A 17,258-nucleotide genomic window follows, 5' to 3' on the forward strand; every position below is an offset into this window, starting at 1 on the left:
TTTCATACCGGACCACTTACAGCTCCGTGTTAACGCTGTAAAATGAAGGCTCTCTATCGAGGTATCACCATGAAGGGATTTCTTCATTTCTTTATTTATATGTGTTCATTTTTCAGAGGGATACAAAGTGAAGGTATCGTGATTTTAGCTACCAGTAGCAGGAGAGGAGCTGCGCCAAGAAGCTAACAGAAGCTAACAGAAGCTACAAACACTGAATAGAAGAAGAGCTGTCATCCATACAGTTGCAGCCAAGTATGATTTAATGTTACACAATACAGTTTTACCAAGTTGCTCAAAGACTAAACTGGTATTGTTGTGCATTTAAGGTGTAAAGTTTACCTTCGACCAAACGCCCCCCAAAGGCATCCCAGCGCCCCCCCTTTTGTAAAAATGTCCTCCAGCGCCCCCTGCTGTCCTCTAAACGCCCCCTGGGGGGCGGTACCGCCCACGTTGAGAACCGTTAACCTAACCCGTAGTTTGGGGACCACCTAACCCAGGGGTCCCCAAACTACGGCCCGCAGGCCGAATCTGGCCCGCCTCCACATTTGGTCCGGCCCCTTGAACACATATATATATATTTTTTTGTCATAGTACCCCCAAGAGTTTAAAACTACTTTCATCCCTGCCTCCACGAGATGAAGGCTGTCAGCATTATCTTCATCATCATTGAGATTCGGACAGGCGCAAGACCCAACCCGTCCAGAGGACTCCAGACCTGCAGGGGGCGCTCCGCTTCATTCTGGGTTTCAAAGTTTAACTGTACAGACTCTTGTTTTACTCACTTGTGAATAGATTCACAAAAACTGAATGTTTTGGAGTGGAATAATCAAAGTCTGGACTTAATTCTCTGGCATAACCTTAAACAGGTCGTTCTTACTGGGAAACCCTCCAACATGACTGACTGGATCAAAGTTGCTCCACAGTGATGCCGCAGACTTCGTACCAGTTATGTTTAGAGAGAAAGTATTTCTTCACAGAGGGGCAGGTTGGTCGGACAGGTTTTTAGATTAAGTTATCCCATTAATAGTATTTATTTATTTACTCAAATTATCTGTTTTTCTCATCTCCAGACTACACAAGTACTTTTGGTCATATGGCGTAATACACCCTCCACAACAGGAGGTGGCGGTAGTGGTGCCGGTCCCCTGGATGGTTCCGCGATTAAAAAAAGGCATGGTAACGCCGTACGTGCGTCAGTGCGTGATATCCCTCCGCGTGAGAGAACCGCGCGCTCCTTTCCCTCGCGAACGGGCGGCGTTTCTGCGAGCTGCGGCCGTTAACATTTCCTGCACCGTCCGAGTAAATCCCAAACGAATCTAACCGAGCCCAGCCGAACCCGCCCTGTTGCTGCCTCAGACCGGGCTCCAGGGACCCAGATCATCCGCTGTTATCGAACCCGACTAAGTGAAGAGCGGCGGCGGCAGGAGCAGCCGGGCCACAGGATGGAGCTCATCACTATCCTGGAAAAAACCGTCTCTCCAGGTGAGTACCGGGGCGGAACCGGTTCCTCCAGGTGGATCTGGGTGGCTATGTTCGGTACCGATGGAGCGGTGGTGGAGGACCCGGGGAAGGCTTATCTTTGGGCGGAGGGAGCTGTTAGCTCTTGATGCTAAGTAAGCTAACTGAGGCCTGCCGTGATGAGTGACTCCGCACTCTGCCCGGACGTCAGGCACTATTTCAGGGGAATCTACACCGACCACAGTGCTCTGACCCAGTCGGAACTCAATGGGAGAGCGTAACCGGGGGGATCAGGTCACTCAGCGGGTGAGGTGGCCGTTGGAGGAGGCTGCACCGGACGCCGACCCTGCCCATACCCAGTGCAGCTGCTCGTTTAGCCTGTTAGCGCGGCTCACTTGCACCGTCGGCCTGCCCTCCGTCCGGTTCATTACCCAGAACCGAAAACTCTTCCAGGTTACAGAATCGGATGGTTGGGGTTGTTGACGCTAAACTTTGTTCCGGTTTTACCGACTCCCGTCACCAGAACCGCTCTTGTTCCGGTCAGCGGCTAGCGTTAGCAGCTAACACGCATGTTAGTTCGTCGGCGGGTTCCTGCCGCAGAGCGGGCTGTTCCTGCGTAGAAATAGACCCACTGTGAGCGGAGCTCAGCGTGGGTCCGCCGAGGAGCCGCTTAGCAACACACTTCAGGTCTCAGCTGCGGGTTGAAGGGCTGTTTGGGTGTTTTTAAGACGTCTTTGATCAGCTGTGCCTCAAAGCTTAAAATGCCTGAACGGACTCAATCTGGACCGACTGCAATAAAAACAAGCTCAGCTGTTTTACTCTAATAAAACCAGGAAATGTCTGGAGTCGTTCTGAGATCAGAGCAGGAGTAAAACATGCAGCTCCACCTCAAGCAAACACCAGATAAAAATCAGATTTTTAAAAGCTGTTTGTCATTTGATCATCTCATCCTTTTGCAGGATGTGTGATTTAAGAGTTTCTCCACACTAAACAGTAAAACTGATCTGACCTGGCCTGGATCGTTCTTTACAACACCCGTCATGACTTTATGGTTATTGCAGCATCAGTGATAAACGGCTGTGGTGCGTTCAGGACCAGGATGATCTGATCTGGGGTCTGTCTGAACCCAACGCATAGCAGGACGACTTTAACTCTGTTTACTGCATGTCCCGTCTTTATTGCACGATTTTCTCAGGTTCTGGAATATTCTACCCAGAACCTGAAGGCAGGGTCAAAGGTCAAGGAAGGAACCCACCAGGAAGTGAAAAACATGAACATGTTGCTGCTGTTTCTCACGTTTTCTTCATCACATTAAGTGAATCAAAGGAAGTGAGCTGCAGGAATCCAGCTGGTTCTGTTCTGGATCTGGTTCTGTTTGGTTCTGATCCGACCCGGCGCTCCAGAGTGACTCCTCTTCCTCTCTGTCCTCAGATCGGAATGAACTGGAGGCGGCGCAGAAGTTCCTGGAGCAGGCGGCCATAGAGAACCTGGTCAGTACCGGAGAGGGATGGAGAGCAGCTCTCACAGACACACACACACACACACACACACACACACACACACACACACACACACACACACACACACACACACACACACAAGGAGCTGCCTCTTTCTTCCTCCTGATCTTCTTCAAGCTGATGATAAAAATCCCAGCTGCAGTTCGTTTCCATCCCAGTTTCTCTCCTCCCAGTTAAACCAGTTCCTGCAACAGGGAACCTGTTTCTGCTGGTCCAGATTTCATTCATGAGAATCCATGAATGAAATATCAGAGCTCAAAAGTAGCAAAAACAAAACTTCAGCAGCCCAGACAGTCAGCCATGTCATGTATGGCAAGCCGTTTTCACATAAAGTGGTCTGAGCAGGGAGTCCTGCAGAAGACGAGCCAGGCAGCTCCTACAGCCAGACGCTGGTCCCAGTGGATCCCAGTGGATCCGGTGGTGGATCCCTCCATGTGAGCAGAGGGGACGTCACCAAAGCCCCAGTTTTGGATTCTGAATTAGTGAATTGTTGAGCCCCCTGCTGAGGCCAGCAGGATTTCTTCTCACCTGAGACTCAGATTGTCAGTAACTGGATCAGAACCGATCCGTTGATGAGTCCAGAGGTTTTCAGGTTATTGACTGAAGCTTCTGTTTAACAGAATAATTATTTAGTGACGAGTCAGGATGTGAAGCATGTTTAAAGGGTTTCACTAATTTATTGACGATGAATTGAATGTGATCAGAATGAACTGGTTCAGACATCACAGCTGATTTTATGTTAAAACTGTTTGCCATAGACGGGAGAAAAACTGATTAGTGCGGTGGCGGGATCATGATGTGGGCCTGATGAACAGCTTAGAGTGTGTTGGGTTGTGGTTCTGACCCGGTTCTGTCCCCAGCCCACCTTCCTGGTGGAGCTGTCCAAGGTTCTGGCCAACCCCGGGAACACGCAGGTGGCGCGGGTCGCAGCGGGGCTGCAGGTCAAGAACTCGCTCACCTCCAAAGACCCGGACGTGAAGACGCAGTACCAGCAGCGATGGCTGGCCATCGACGCCAACGCTCGCCGCGAGATCAAGAACTACGTAAGGACCCGGCCCGGTTCCGCTCCGGTCCGCTCCGACTCGGCTCTGACCCGACCCGTCTCTGCAGGTTCTACAGACGCTGGGCACGGAGACGTACCGGCCCAGCTCGGCGTCGCAGTGCGTGGCCGGCATCGCCTGCGCCGAGATCCCGGTGACCCAGTGGCCCGAGTTGATCCCGCAGCTGGTGGCCAACGTAACGGACCCGTCCAGCACCGAGCACATGAAGGAGTCCACGCTGGAGGCCATCGGATACATCTGCCAGGACATCGTGAGTCCAGCCGCTTCTGAAGGGTCCGGTCCAGAGCCGACCGGACCCTTCAGAACCAGCCTCCAGGACCGATCCGACCCGTAAACCATTAGGATCCAAAACGAACCGGATCGATCGTTTGCTTTGGTCTGATTCTGGTTTCTTTATTTTCAGATTTTTGTCTTAATTTTTTTCAAATTGGATATTTTAAAAATATTGAATTCTACTTCCTGTCACATGATGTGATCGGCAGCTCTGATTGGCTCATTTCACCAAAGCTAAAAGCAAAATTATTTAAAATTATTTCTTCTTGTTTTAATCAAATGGTTTGTAAACATGTTGATAAGAAATTACATTTTTATTTCATCCGACTTTTAATTATCTTTTCAAATATTTTTCACTTAAGTTCCAATTAGATTTTCATGTTTCCGTTAATATGGTAAAGTGTAAAGAACTGAAGTCGGAACCGGCCGTCTGTTCCACCCGGGTCCGTTTGTGCCTGACGGTTCTGGTTCTGACCCGCAGGACCCGGAGCAGCTGCAGGAGACGGCCAACCAGATCCTGACGGCCATCATCCAGGGCATGAGGAAGGAGGAGCCCAGCAACAACGTGAAGCTGGCCGCCACCAACGCGCTGCTCAACTCGCTGGAGTTCACCAGAGCCAACTTCGACAAGGAGGTCCGGAACCAGAACCAGAACCAGAACCGGTCCTGGGCTGTGAGAGCCGCACGTTGACCTGTGTGTGTGTGTTTTCAGACGGAGAGACATTTCATCATGCAGGTGGTGTGTGAAGCCACGCAGTGTCCCGACACCAGAGTGAGTCGGATCGGACCGAGCCGCTGAAGCTCCGCCCCTCTGCTGGGCCGCTGAAGCTCCGCCCCTCTGCTGGGCCGCTGTAACTCCGCCCCTCTGCTGGGCCGCTGTAACTCCGCCCCTCTGCTGGGCCGCTGTAACTCCGCCCCTCTGCTCCACCTGTGCTCAGGTACGCGTGGCGGCGCTGCAGAACCTGGTGAAGATCATGTCGCTGTACTACCAGTACATGGAGACCTACATGGGCCCCGCCCTGTTCGCGGTAAGAAACAGGAAGTCTGCTCCTTCCTCAAACAGGAAGTGATGAAGATGAGCTCGGGTCCAAACGGGTTTGGGTTCAGAACTGGACCGGATCAGGAACCAGGCAGATAACTCCAGGTCCATGTGTTCCTGTCACTGGCTCACTGCTGCCCCCTGCTGGCAGGCTTCATTACAGCTGCGTTCTGGTTCTGGTTCTACTGCCTGCAGAACCAGAACTTCCTGCTGAATATTCTCAGTGCAGGAACGTCTGCCATGAATTCACAGGAAGTTCTTTAATTTCCTGCTGAGGCTGAAGGACCTGACAGGTTCTGGTCGTAGACCGGAGGCTGGCGGCCGGCCGGCCGGCGCCCCCCCAGGTGGAAACCCTGACGCTGTGTTCTGGTCCAGATCACCATCGAGGCGATGAAGAGCGACATCGATGAGGTGGCGCTGCAGGGCATCGAATTCTGGTCCAACGTCTGCGACGAGGAGATGGACCTGGCCATCGAGGCCTCAGAGGTGCGTTTGTTTTCGTGGTTGTCGTCAGACCGCCGTGCGGTTCCACGCCGCTGACCGCCTCTTCCTGCCTCCTCGTCCAATCGCAGGCCTCGGAGCAGGGCCGGCCCCCTGAGCACACCAGTAAGTTCTACGCCAAAGGAGCGCTGCAGTACCTGGTCCCCATCCTGACCCAGACGCTGGCCAAGCAGGTGCCGCCCCGTCGCCCGTCTGCACGCGCTCAGTGTGCGTCGACCCCGCTGACGGTGCGTCGTGTGTCCGCAGGACGAGAACGACGACGACGACGACTGGAACCCCTGCAAGGCGGCGGGCGTGTGTCTGATGCTGCTGGCCACCTGCTGCGAGGACGACGTGGTTCCCCACGTCCTGCCCTTCATCAAGGAGAACATCAAGAACCCGGACTGGCGGTACCGGGACGCCTCCATCATGGCGTTCGGCTCCATCCTGGAGGGGCCCGACCTGAACCAGCTCAAACCGCTCGTCATCCAGGTGAGCCGCCGCCGCCGCGGGTCGGCCCGGTTGGGCGGAGCCGGTCTGACCGCGCTGCCCCCTGCAGGCCATGCCCACCCTGATCGAGCTGATGAAGGACCCCAGCGTGGTGGTGAGGGACACAACGGCCTGGACCGTCGGACGCATCTGCGAGCTGCAGCCCGAAGCCGCCATCCACGAGGTTTACCTGGCGCCGCTGCTGCAGTGTCTGATCGAGGGCCTGGGGGCCGAGCCCAGGGTGGCCTCCAACGTCTGCTGGGTGAGCCGTGACATCACTTCCTCCACGGGGGGGGGGCAAACTGAAGCTGAGACCCAAAACGTTTGTAACTTTATTTAAAAAAATGAACCAAACGTTGTTCATAGTAGCGACTCGATAAGTGAATCATCAGGTGAGAACTGACCGACTGACCGTCAGAGCAGCAGGTTCATCATCATTCAGCATCCAGCCGGAAACCTGACATCACAGCAGACGGGATGTTTTCATCTCTGCTCGGCCCGCAGCAGGCGGTTGCCACGGCAACGGGGGTGTTTAGAAAATCGAATAGAATTCAACTTTATTGCCATTGAAATGTAGTTTGCATCTATCCAGAAGTGCTGTACAGGGCGTAAATATGTATTTACAGGTGTAGGAGCTATGTGCACATCTACAGATTATACAGAAATTACAGATTTACAATACAAGATGCATAATGGCAAGTAAGAGTTCCAGTTTATATAAAGATTATATACAGATTATGAGTGTGAGGACAGTCTGTGTGTTGGTGGGGGGTGGGGGGTTTGGGGGGTGCAGTCCTGATGGCCGTCAGGAGGCGTTCAGGAGCGTGGCAGCTGTGGGAAAGAAGCTGTTGGGATGCCTGGTGGTTCTGGTCCAGGCCTCTGTGACGCCTCCCAGAGGGCAGGAGGGACGTCCTCATGGTTCAGAGATCATCACCTGTTCAGCCGCTTCAGACCTCGTTTGTCTGAATTTACGTCACAACAAACTTGAAATGGGACAAATGTATTTAATTACGTAACAAACAAATGTGAGACTCGGTTAACTGTCTGATGCTAAGAACAACTAGCCTGGTGCTGCCTGCCATGTTTGAGCTCAGAGCCTAACAGCAGATTTTCCTCCAGCAAACATTTTTATTTTTGTCTCTTATTTAGTGGAAATATTCACGTAGATGAAACTTTCTCCAAATATGTCAGTATAATATAAAATAAGTCAATAGAGTTTCATCTACAGTTTTTAAGTGTTGGTGTCCTGATGTCAGCATCCGCAGCTTCTGATTGGCTCAGGATGGAGCTTTAGCGTTAGCTTCTGGTTAACACCATGTTCATATGGACCCACTGCTGTGTGATGTCACATGTGCTAGACCCCGCACCCTGCTGGGGGGAGGGGGGGCAAACGCTGCTCGCTAACGATGACTAGCATGGGTTTTAGCTGCCGTCAACATAATGCGCTAAAGCTAAAATGTTAGCCTGATGTATAAAAGAAAAATGGCCGCAGTGCTTTGATGCCAACACAACCAGATTGTTTCAGATCCGGTTGTTGTTCTGGTTTGGACCGGACCGCCTCCAGGCTAACGGGTCCTCTGCTCTCCTCCAGGCCTTCTCGTCTCTGGCCGAGGCGGCGTACGAAGCCACGGACGCCGCCGAGGATCAGGAGGAGCCCAGTACCTACTGCCTGTCCTCGTCCTTCGAGATCATCGTCCAGAAGCTGCTGGAGACCACAGACAGGTAGGGGCTGGTTCTGCTGGTTCTACCGGGTTCTGCTGGTTCTACTTCTGGCTCTTAAATGTCAATGATTTGTTTCCAAGGTTTTTAAAGTTTTGATCTTCTAATTAAAAGGTTAAATTGGGAAACATTTACACTGTAAATAATGTTTACAGTGTTTACACTGCAAGACTGATATTTTCATATAACAAAGATAATTTTTTTCAGTGTCTGAAATAAGAAGTTTGGTTTGATTTAGAATTCCCTAAATTCTATAAAACTGAGAATGTTTTGTTTATGTTTTGTATGTTAAACGGTTTCTGAAATTGAGGTTTTTTAGTGTTTAGTTGTCGGATCTTAGCGGATAAACTGAAGATGTTTTAGTTTCTTTCTCTTCTGTAGAAAACAGGAAGACGGTAATAAATATCACATGATGGTGAATCAATTTAAATCCGACCCTTTGACCCGAGTGTCTCTGCCCTGAGGAAACATGTCCGCTGTGTTCTGGTTCCTCTCCAGACCCGACGGCCACCAGAACAACCTGCGCTCGGCCGCCTACGAAGCTCTGATGGAGATCGTGAAGAACAGCGCGAAGGACTGCTACCCGGCGGTGCAGAAAACCACGCTGGTCATCATGGAGCGGCTGCAGCAGGTCCTGCAGATGGAGGTGAGTCCCGCCGGCCGCCGCTCGGGCTTTTACTGTGAAAGGACGGCCGCCTGACGCCGCCTTCCTGTGCAGTCTCACATCCAGAGCACCTCGGACCGGATCCAGTTCAACGACCTGCAGTCCCTGCTCTGCGCCACTCTGCAGGTGAGGCCCGCCGCCCGCTGCCGCTTTTATTGTGAAGGAGTTCTGAGCGCTTCCTGTCCCTGCAGAACGTCCTGCGGAAGGTGCAGCACCAGGACGCGCTGCAGATCTCCGACGTGGTGATGGCGTCTCTGCTCAGGATGTTCCAGAGCACGGCGGGCTCCGGCGGCGTCCAGGAGGACGCGCTGATGGCCGTGTCCACGCTGGTGGAAGGTGGGCGGGAGACGCTGCGCATGCTAATGCTAACGCTAACGCTCCTACACACGCATCACTGTCTCTGCCGCTCTCTTCAGTTCTGGGGAGCGACTTCCAGAAATACATGGATGCCTTCAAGCCGTTCCTGGCCATCGGACTGAAGAACTACGCCGAGTATCAGGTAGGAAGGGGGCGGAGCCTCGGCTCAGCGTTAGCTTCAGGTGCTAATCCGGGTTACATCAGGGATCGGTGCGTTTTTATTTCCTCTGATTTATCGTTTCATCCTTTATCAGAACGCTCTCGGGTTTCCTTTGACATTTATCAGTAATATAAGTTTTAATAATAATATAAACTAAACAAATGATGTATTTTTATTTGGTTTTTAATCAGAATTAAAAGATTTGTTTCTGTTTCCATTGAACTCAACACTGTTGGTTTAATTTAGTTTTTTGGGTTTTTTCCCCCCAGAATTTAATTTGCTGATCAGTACGGAGGACTGATGCTGCCAGAATTAACATAAATGAATATATAAATAAATATGGGAGGAAATTTAACATAATTTATTTTAAAACTAAATAAATTAGGACATCAGAAAATAAAACTAGAATTGGAAAATAATTAAATGAGAAAAAAAAAATAGATTAAATATGAACAAAGTAATTAATATGAAATACAAATGGAAATATGTAAAATTAAGTTTCCAGATTTATTTATTACTGCATTTATTTGTGTTTTTCTGCGTAGTAATGAGGCTGAGCTGTGATTGGTCAATCTGCTCAGCCAATCAGCTTCCAATAACTTTATACAAACTTCCTGAATCTGCCCTTCCAGTTTGAAGCAAATTAATTTTTGTACTGTAGACGTGAAAACATTTTTAATCAGGTTTGTTTTAAATCCATCAGAAAACGTAGAAATTAAGACGTTCTGTCGCCGTTCTGTCGCCGTGGCGACGCTCCAGCTGCCGTTGCTCAGTTACCTGTCCTGTGCTGCAGGTGTGTCTGGCGGCGGTGGGCCTGGTGTGCGACCTGTGCCGAGCGCTGCAGTCCAACATCCTGCCTTACTGCGACGAGATCATGCAGCTGCTGCTGGAGAACCTGGGGGTGAGCGGCGCCGGCCCGGCCCGGTTTCTGTTCGGTCTGTGACGATACTTCATGCACCACTCTGACCGTGATGCACACCCTCCACGTCTATCTGAGACCACTGTCGCCGTGGCAACGCTGCCAAGCCTCCGGCGAGCGGCGGAACCGTCTGACGGCTGCGTCCGTGTTTGCAGAACGAGAACGTGCATCGCTCGGTGAAGCCGCAGATCCTCTCTGCGTTCGGAGACATCGCTCTGGCCATCGGAGGGGAGTTCAAGAAGTACCTGGACATCGTCCTGGACACGCTGCAGCAGGCCAGCCAGGCGCAGGTGGACAAGGTGAGCTCACCTGGCTGTGGGCGCGGCCCGTCATGACTCACCTCAATTTCAATTAGGTGTTTTCAAGGCCTGGAAAGTCCTTGATTTCTGTAAAACATTTTTGATGTTCAAACTGCTGATTTTGGTAATAAAGTCCCAACATCTGATTAAAAGGGAAACATTATTTACTGTTTTAGATAATTTCCTACGTCAGATGAAACGTTTCCTGTTTTAGAATCACTGAGTTGTTATGTTACTTATAATAATATATATAGAAATATTGTTTCCCAGGAGACTTGGCAGGAACAGATTTACAGGTGTTTGTAGTTTTCTTTGTGTTTAACGGCAGCAGAAGGTCGTCGACCCGAACAGGTTGGTTTGGATGAAGGAGAGGAATATTTATTATTACTGATCGATCAGTGATGCAGCCAAAACGTTTCTACTTCCTGTTAAACAACCCGCTGGAATAAAAGACGTTATGATGGTGAATGAAACCGTGAAGTCTTCAGTTTATCATGTTTCATGGTTCTGATCCGGTTCTGCTCCAGACGGACTACGACATGGTGGACTACCTGAACGAGCTGAGGGAGGGCTGCCTGGAGGCCTACACCGGCATCATCCAGGGCCTGAAGGGCGACCAGGAGAACGTCCACCGTAAGGCCCACTTCCTGTCCGGCGACGGCGGTTCCTCTTCCTGTCTGCAGCCCAGCAGGAGGATTTACGCCGTCGCAGAGAAACCGGGTCGTTTTCACCCGGGAAGCTCCGGGCTCCGGCCCAAACCCAACGGCTTCCCGGTTTTGCGGGACCCAACAAGCTAAATTTGACCTGAGTTTGACCTTTGACCTCTCTGTGACCTCTGACCTCTGCCCCCCCCCTGCAGCCGACGTGATGCTGGTTCAGCCGCGCGTGGAGTTCATCCTGTCCTTCATCCACCACATCGCCGAGGACGAGGACCACTCTGATGGCGTGGTGGCCAACGCCGCCGGACTCATCGGGTAAGAACCAGAACCAGAACCGGGACTGGAGCCGGTCGGGTCAGTGAGGAGAAACCATGCACCACGCTGACGCTGTGATGCACAACCAGACCACAACATCTGAGACCCGCTGCAGTCAGAACCTCTGGGCTGCTGTGTGTGTGTGTGTGTTAATCTGTGTGTGTGTGTGTGTGTGTGTGTGTGTGTGTGTGACCTCAGCGACCTCTGCACGGCCTTTGGGAAGGACATGATGAAGCTGGTGGAGATGCGTCCGCTGATCAACGACCTGCTGACCGAGGGCCGGCGCTCCAAAATCGTCAAGACCAAGACGTTGGCCACCTGGGCCACCAAGGAGCTGCGCAAGCTCAAGAGCCAAGCCTGGTGAGGTTCTGAGGCCCGGTGTGGCGGTTCCGACCCGTTCTGTCTGCGGGCAGCGCCGAGCAGAACCAAACTTTGTTGTTTGATTAAACGGACCGACCCGATTACAGCAGAACTACTCGACCCAAATCAGCAGGTTCTGCTTGGCGGGCCGGACCTTTAAAAGGTCCAGGTGGTTCAGAGTTCAGTTAGCAGCAATGTACGGAGGCCCGAGCCTGTCAAAATGAACATTTAATGAGGAAATAAAATTGAAGTCATGCATTCATAAATGAATGTGAGAACAATAAATTGCGTATATTTATCGAGGTTTTCCTGTGTGTCGCCACCATCAGCCCTCCGTAGCTCTGGTTGGTGAATAACCGGGTCAGAACCACTTCCACCTGTTTTATTAAGCTGCAGATCGTTGTTATGCTGGACATTTGCTGCTGCTGTCGGCAGCTGAACTTTAACTTTCTACTGAATCCTGAACCGACATTTAAAAGTTTCAGAACGAGTCCAGATGTTCTGCTGTAGGTCCAAACGGACTTTTAGTTGCATCCAAATTTCTCTACTCATTTCTTCTTCTTGTTGAGGAATTCTGGTCTTGAACACTACAAGGCCCATGATGCACTGCAGCGAAACGCAACATGTCCAGATGTTGGAGGGAAACTGAATTTATTCCTGTTGCTCCAGGATTCAAGTTGAAGCTTTAATTAGTTAAAGTGTTTATTAGAGGTGAGCCGATCAATCGTGTGTGATCGGTGATCACATTGATCCCACTGCTCAGCCTGCCTGCAGCTGATGTTTCGGGGACGTTTGCGGCAGAAAATGACCTCAGGAGTGAAGCAACATGACGAATCTAACACGGTATTTAAAAAACAAGCACTGGAGGAAGTTTGGCTGCATCCAGGCTGAGCAGGAACAAAGCAGCTCAGCTCACCTGGATTAGCATCACTAAACGAATAAACCAAAAATGATTCACGTCTTCGAGCTGCGGGGAAAGGCGCTGGTTCTGCTGTCGAACCGACGCTATTCGCTAATATTTCAGACGGAGCTTCTGCTCCACCGGAGCCACAACAAAGATTTCACATAAACTTTCACTTTGTCCAAACGTGAGACATCATTTCTGAAAAACTAAATGAATAATAACGGATCTCTGCCTCCTCCAGGCGGTCCAGAGAACTTTACCGTTTACCTGGCTGCAGGTTTTCACTTGTTCTTTTGACTGAATAGCTGCTGTTTTGTGCCTGCAAGTATTTTGCATGTTTTATGTCTAAATTAGGTGAATTTATTACCAGATTATTTCTTATTTCACCAGATCAGAGCAGCATTTACACCTAAAGCAATAAATAGTCAATCTAGGTGATCAGCAGAGATCGACCTTATTGGTGATCGTATTGGAATCGGCATCAAAAAACCTGATCAGAACATCCCTGGTTTATGTTGGAGCTCTGTTCTGATTGGCTCTCTCCTCTCCTCCTCTCTGCCGATTGGCTCTCTCCTCCCCTCCTCTCTGCTGATTGGCTCTCTCCTCTCCTCCTCTCTGCCGATTGGCTCTCTCCTCCCCTCCTCTCTGCTGATTGGCTCTCTCCTCTCCTCCTCTCTGCCGATTGGCTCTCTCCTCTCCTCCTCTCTGCCGATTGGCTCTCTCCTCCCCTCCTCTCTGCCGATTGGCTCTCTCCTCCCCTCCTCTCTGCTGATTGGCTCTCTCCTCCCCTCCTCTCTGCTGATTGGCTCTCTCCTCTCCTCCTCTCTGCTGATTGGCTCTCTCTCCTCTCTGCTGATTGGCTCTTTCCTCTCCTCTCTGCTGATTGGCTCTCTCCTCTCCTCCTCTCTGCTGATTGGCTCTCTCCTCTCCTCCTCTCTGCCGATTGGCTCTCTCCTCCCCTCCTCTCTGCTGATTGGCTCTCTCCTCTCCTCCTCTCTGCTGATTGGCTCTCTCCTCCCCTCCTCTCTGCTGATTGGCTCTCTCCTCTCCCTCAGATTGCTGCGGTCCGGACTCGGAGCGACGTGAGGTCAGTGACTCGTCTGGAATGAACTCGTCTGTGGCAGCGCTGGCTGCAGCAGAGGAAGTGACGTGAGATGAAGTGAGATGAGTGTCTGTGTGAGCGCGAGAGATGATGACATCACACCACCTTCAGTTCCAGCTGGCGACCCCCCCCCCCCCCCCTTCCTCTTCCTCTTCCTCTTCCTCTTCCTCCTGGACGGCCTGTGGACTGGACTCTGACTCCTCCCCCTTAACGAAACAAGCCCCTCCTTCGCCGTGTAGCTGGCCCCTCGTATGACATCATGATGACGTCACAGACCCGCCACCGCCCCCACACTGGGGGAGGGGGGGGGGAGGGAGAAACTTTTGTGGAATCAGATTAACGAGCGACTTTGTGGACTTCTTCTGTGGAAAACTTTAGATTTTTGTTGCTCTTACTTTTCTTCTTCTGAGCACTAAAACGGCGACCCGGGCCGAAAGGCTCCGCCCACTCCGGCGTTCCGCGCTCTTACCTGGCGACGGCAGCACTGGAGCCCTTCAGAGTAAAAGCCCGGTGCTGCGGAGCGAGTGCCAAATGGGAATAGTTTTAGCTGCAGGCCTGGCAGCGCGCTGTGAGCCGCTTCACGTTGATTGCCCCGCTGCACTGGGTCGGGATCGGGTCACTCACCGGTTTTTGCTTGTTTCAAAGATTTCAGAAAATTGAAGACGTTTGTAAAAGGTTCTATTTTTCCATTGCTATGATGAGAAAATAAAGTTAAAAACAATAAAATGCTATGAAACATTCCCCGAGCAGTTCTGGTGATTTCGCTCTTCTTCTGGACTCAATCGTTCTGGACTCTGATTGGAAGCTGAACTCTGGCGCCTCCTGCTGTCGGTCTGTTTACTCAACGCCACAAAGAACCATGATTTCTCTCGTTTTTGTTTTGTTTTCGGGGTTTTTGTAACTTCACGGCGCTCCTCTGGGTTTGTGAGCGGTCCGACGCTGAAGGCCGCTTTCCAGCTCTTATTTTGTAAACCTGCAGCCGCTGCAGGCAGGATGGACTTCCTGTGTTGACATGATGATCCTGGAAACTCGATTACTGAATTGTGAATGATTTGAAGCCAATCTGCTTTTTATTTCATATTAAACTTTAGTGAACTAATAAAGTCTATATTGTACTGAACCTCCTGCTGCCTGTTCTGATGCTGAAATCTGATCTGAGCAGCAGAACCTGCTGCTCAGGTGAGGAACCCGCTCAGCTTCTGGGTTCCAGAACCTCCTGCTGATAGATGGACCAACACGGGTCCCGGACAGAACCTACAGGAGAACTGCAGCTTTTAATTCTTTCCTTTACTTCCTGGGCTGAAGGTCGGTCCACATCCAGGAACACTGGATCCAGTCCTGGATTTCTTCTGAGGTTCCAGCTGAGGTAGATTCTCTCAGTATATCTTCATCATATTATGAAATATGATGTAATCACAACTCTGCTGTCTTCTCACGAGATGCTGTCAGGCCTGGATTGGTTCATCGGGAGAACCGGGACATTTCCCACTGGGCCTGATTTCTTTTTCCTCTATCTGGTTTGGGTCTGTTTATGGCAAGTTGTTATACCATAAAATAATTTTTTTCTGATTAATATTTCACATATCTTGAGTTTTGACTGGACACAACACTGAAACTTTGAAATGCACTTTTGGAAAAAAGCATTTTCTTGCGCTGAATTGGAAATATTTTAGAAAAATACACTGAATTACAGAATAAGTATGATGGACATATTTATTTAACATAAGATTAGAATGACATGAGTTTAATAATTGGGCTGGTCTGAGGCCTCAGCATACTATCTCATAATATGAAACACTGCCTCTTACAATTATTACAATATTACATAAACTCACAAAAGTGATTTGGCCAGGTGTCCCACCCTAAGATACTATGACATAATGTGTATCTCAGTGTTATACAATACTAGAAAATAAGTTTTAATGAAGTCACTAAATCAGTTATCTTTCATCAAAGTGGCACAAATGGATTTCCGTATGAAAAGATGGATAACAGAATTTAAATATAAATGCTATTTAGCCATCAAATTAATTAGGGGTCAAAGGTAATTTTAATATTCAGGTTTAGCTGCATATTGGCACTATTATCAAACACTAGCGGTAGTTCATTAGATGGTTTGTAACCATAACAACGTAGCTACCCAAGCACAACAAGCCAATGGTGAGCTCGCTGATGCCTCCTTGTGGCCTGGCGGAGAGGATAAACCAATCTGAATTCAACATGTCGAACATTTTACCTTCCGGTTAAGAAGCGCTCGAAACGTCAGACCAAACGTCAGATTGTGTGGTGAAAATCTATCAGCCGCTTTCTGGATGGCCCGTTAGCAATTATGAACTGATTTGACGCTTTAAGTTTATAAGACGCTGCTGAGAGGTGCATGACGAGTGAGTGGTTGCCATGGTGATTCCCTCCTCTTCCGGTTCATTCATAACTGCTTTCTGTGCTTCGTTGTTCTCGTCCCCGTCATCTGCATATCTGTTAGGGATTGAGATTTGTCTCCCTCTGGCGGGGGCATTCTCAAATTACACCACCTTTCTATTGCTAACAGCGACAGCCAGACGTTTTCAGCTCTGACTGTGAACTACTGGTTACATATTATTAAAACACGTCACAGCGCTGTATAAAACCTGACCTTCCCACTGGATAACACGGTTGAAAGTGTGACCAGGTGAGGGCGGGAAACGGATGCAGCTGTGATGGCCGAGTGGTTAAGGCGTTGGACTTGAAATCCAATGGGGTCTCCCCGCGCAGGTTCGAACCCTGCTCGCAGCGACGCGTTGTTTTTCATTTCAATTTTGGATTGAGAATGAATCTGATCTGCCTCCAAAGTCCTTGAAAAACAGAAATATAAACGTCTCAAGGATAACACGGAGAGAGACATGAGATTTTAGAAATAAGATTTTAGCTCCAAATGATTGATTCCTAAAGAGATGTCAGCTAAAATCTTATAAAGCTTTGCATGATTGGCTATTTATTTGGATAAAAATAACACTACACTACACAATTAGTCAGGCATAAAAATATGTAGCAGAATTTGAAAATGGGTGGAAGCTATGGATCATCTTTTAACGGTGTGAAGCAGTCAGGGATCCAAAGTTAACGATTTCTTAGGAAAACTGTGTCTTAAGTCAGAGGCTTCTTCAAATTCACTGTAATACAGACTGCTACAAGATATCGCTCCCGCCAACAGTACAACCCTGTGGAGAATTTGAAGAGTTACAACATTAAGTTTCTCTTTTGGATCAATTAAGTATTTTTGAATTCGAAATTTTAATTGTAAGAAAATTTTCTGATGTAAGAGAAACAACAAAACCTATCGTTCAGTAAAACATGGTGGAGGTTGTGTGTTGGTATGGAACTCCAGTTCTGTCATAGTTGAGAGTATAGTACCATCACAGATTTACTAAATTAATGAAGCAGAAAACCTGATAATCTGATTAAAAATATTCATCCTGGAGGATCCCAATGAATCTGGCTGTA

General features: G+C 49.6%; 1 protein-coding gene and 2 non-coding genes across 3 annotated transcripts; all 3 read left to right on the top strand.

Moving 5' to 3' along the window:
* Positions 1–1,187: 1,187 nt before the first annotated feature.
* On the top strand, positions 1,188–14,898 carry kpnb1 (karyopherin (importin) beta 1). The gene is made up of 22 exons (XM_008417153.3): positions 1,188–1,482; positions 2,890–2,948; positions 3,839–4,021; positions 4,089–4,289; positions 4,794–4,946; positions 5,025–5,084; positions 5,251–5,340; positions 5,727–5,837; positions 5,924–6,025; positions 6,099–6,323; positions 6,391–6,582; positions 7,912–8,042; positions 8,538–8,685; positions 8,758–8,829; positions 8,895–9,039; positions 9,120–9,202; positions 10,014–10,121; positions 10,295–10,438; positions 10,966–11,071; positions 11,298–11,412; positions 11,611–11,772; positions 13,732–14,898. Coding segments are annotated over exons 1-22 (2,631 nt in total). The 5' UTR covers positions 1,188–1,442; the 3' UTR covers positions 13,733–14,898.
* Positions 11,094–11,232, top strand: LOC145552704 (small nucleolar RNA SNORA79). The gene has a single exon (XR_014088835.1). It is a non-coding gene; the product is annotated as a small nucleolar RNA SNORA79 (small nucleolar RNA).
* A 1,570-nt stretch (positions 14,899–16,468) lies between the features above and the next one.
* trnas-uga (transfer RNA serine (anticodon UGA)) lies at positions 16,469–16,550 on the top strand. Its single transcript has one exon. It is a non-coding gene; the product is annotated as a tRNA-Ser (tRNA).
* The last annotated feature ends 708 nt before the right edge of the window (positions 16,551–17,258 follow it).

This window comes from Poecilia reticulata, chromosome 8 (assembly GCF_904066995.2).
Source record: "Poecilia reticulata chromosome 8, P_reticulata-male-v2, whole genome shotgun sequence".
NCBI classification, from domain to species: domain Eukaryota; kingdom Metazoa; phylum Chordata; class Actinopteri; order Cyprinodontiformes; family Poeciliidae; genus Poecilia; species Poecilia reticulata.

Coding starts and splice junctions, on each gene's coding strand:
- kpnb1 (XM_008417153.3), top strand. CDS start 1,443: ATGGAGCTCATCACTATCCTGGAAAAAACCGTCTCTCCAG. Junction 8,043..8,537: donor CTGCTGGAGACCACAGACAG/GTAGGGGCTGGT, acceptor GTTCCTCTCCAG/ACCCGACGGCCACCAGAACA. Junction 8,686..8,757: donor AGCAGGTCCTGCAGATGGAG/GTGAGTCCCGCC, acceptor CTTCCTGTGCAG/TCTCACATCCAGAGCACCTC.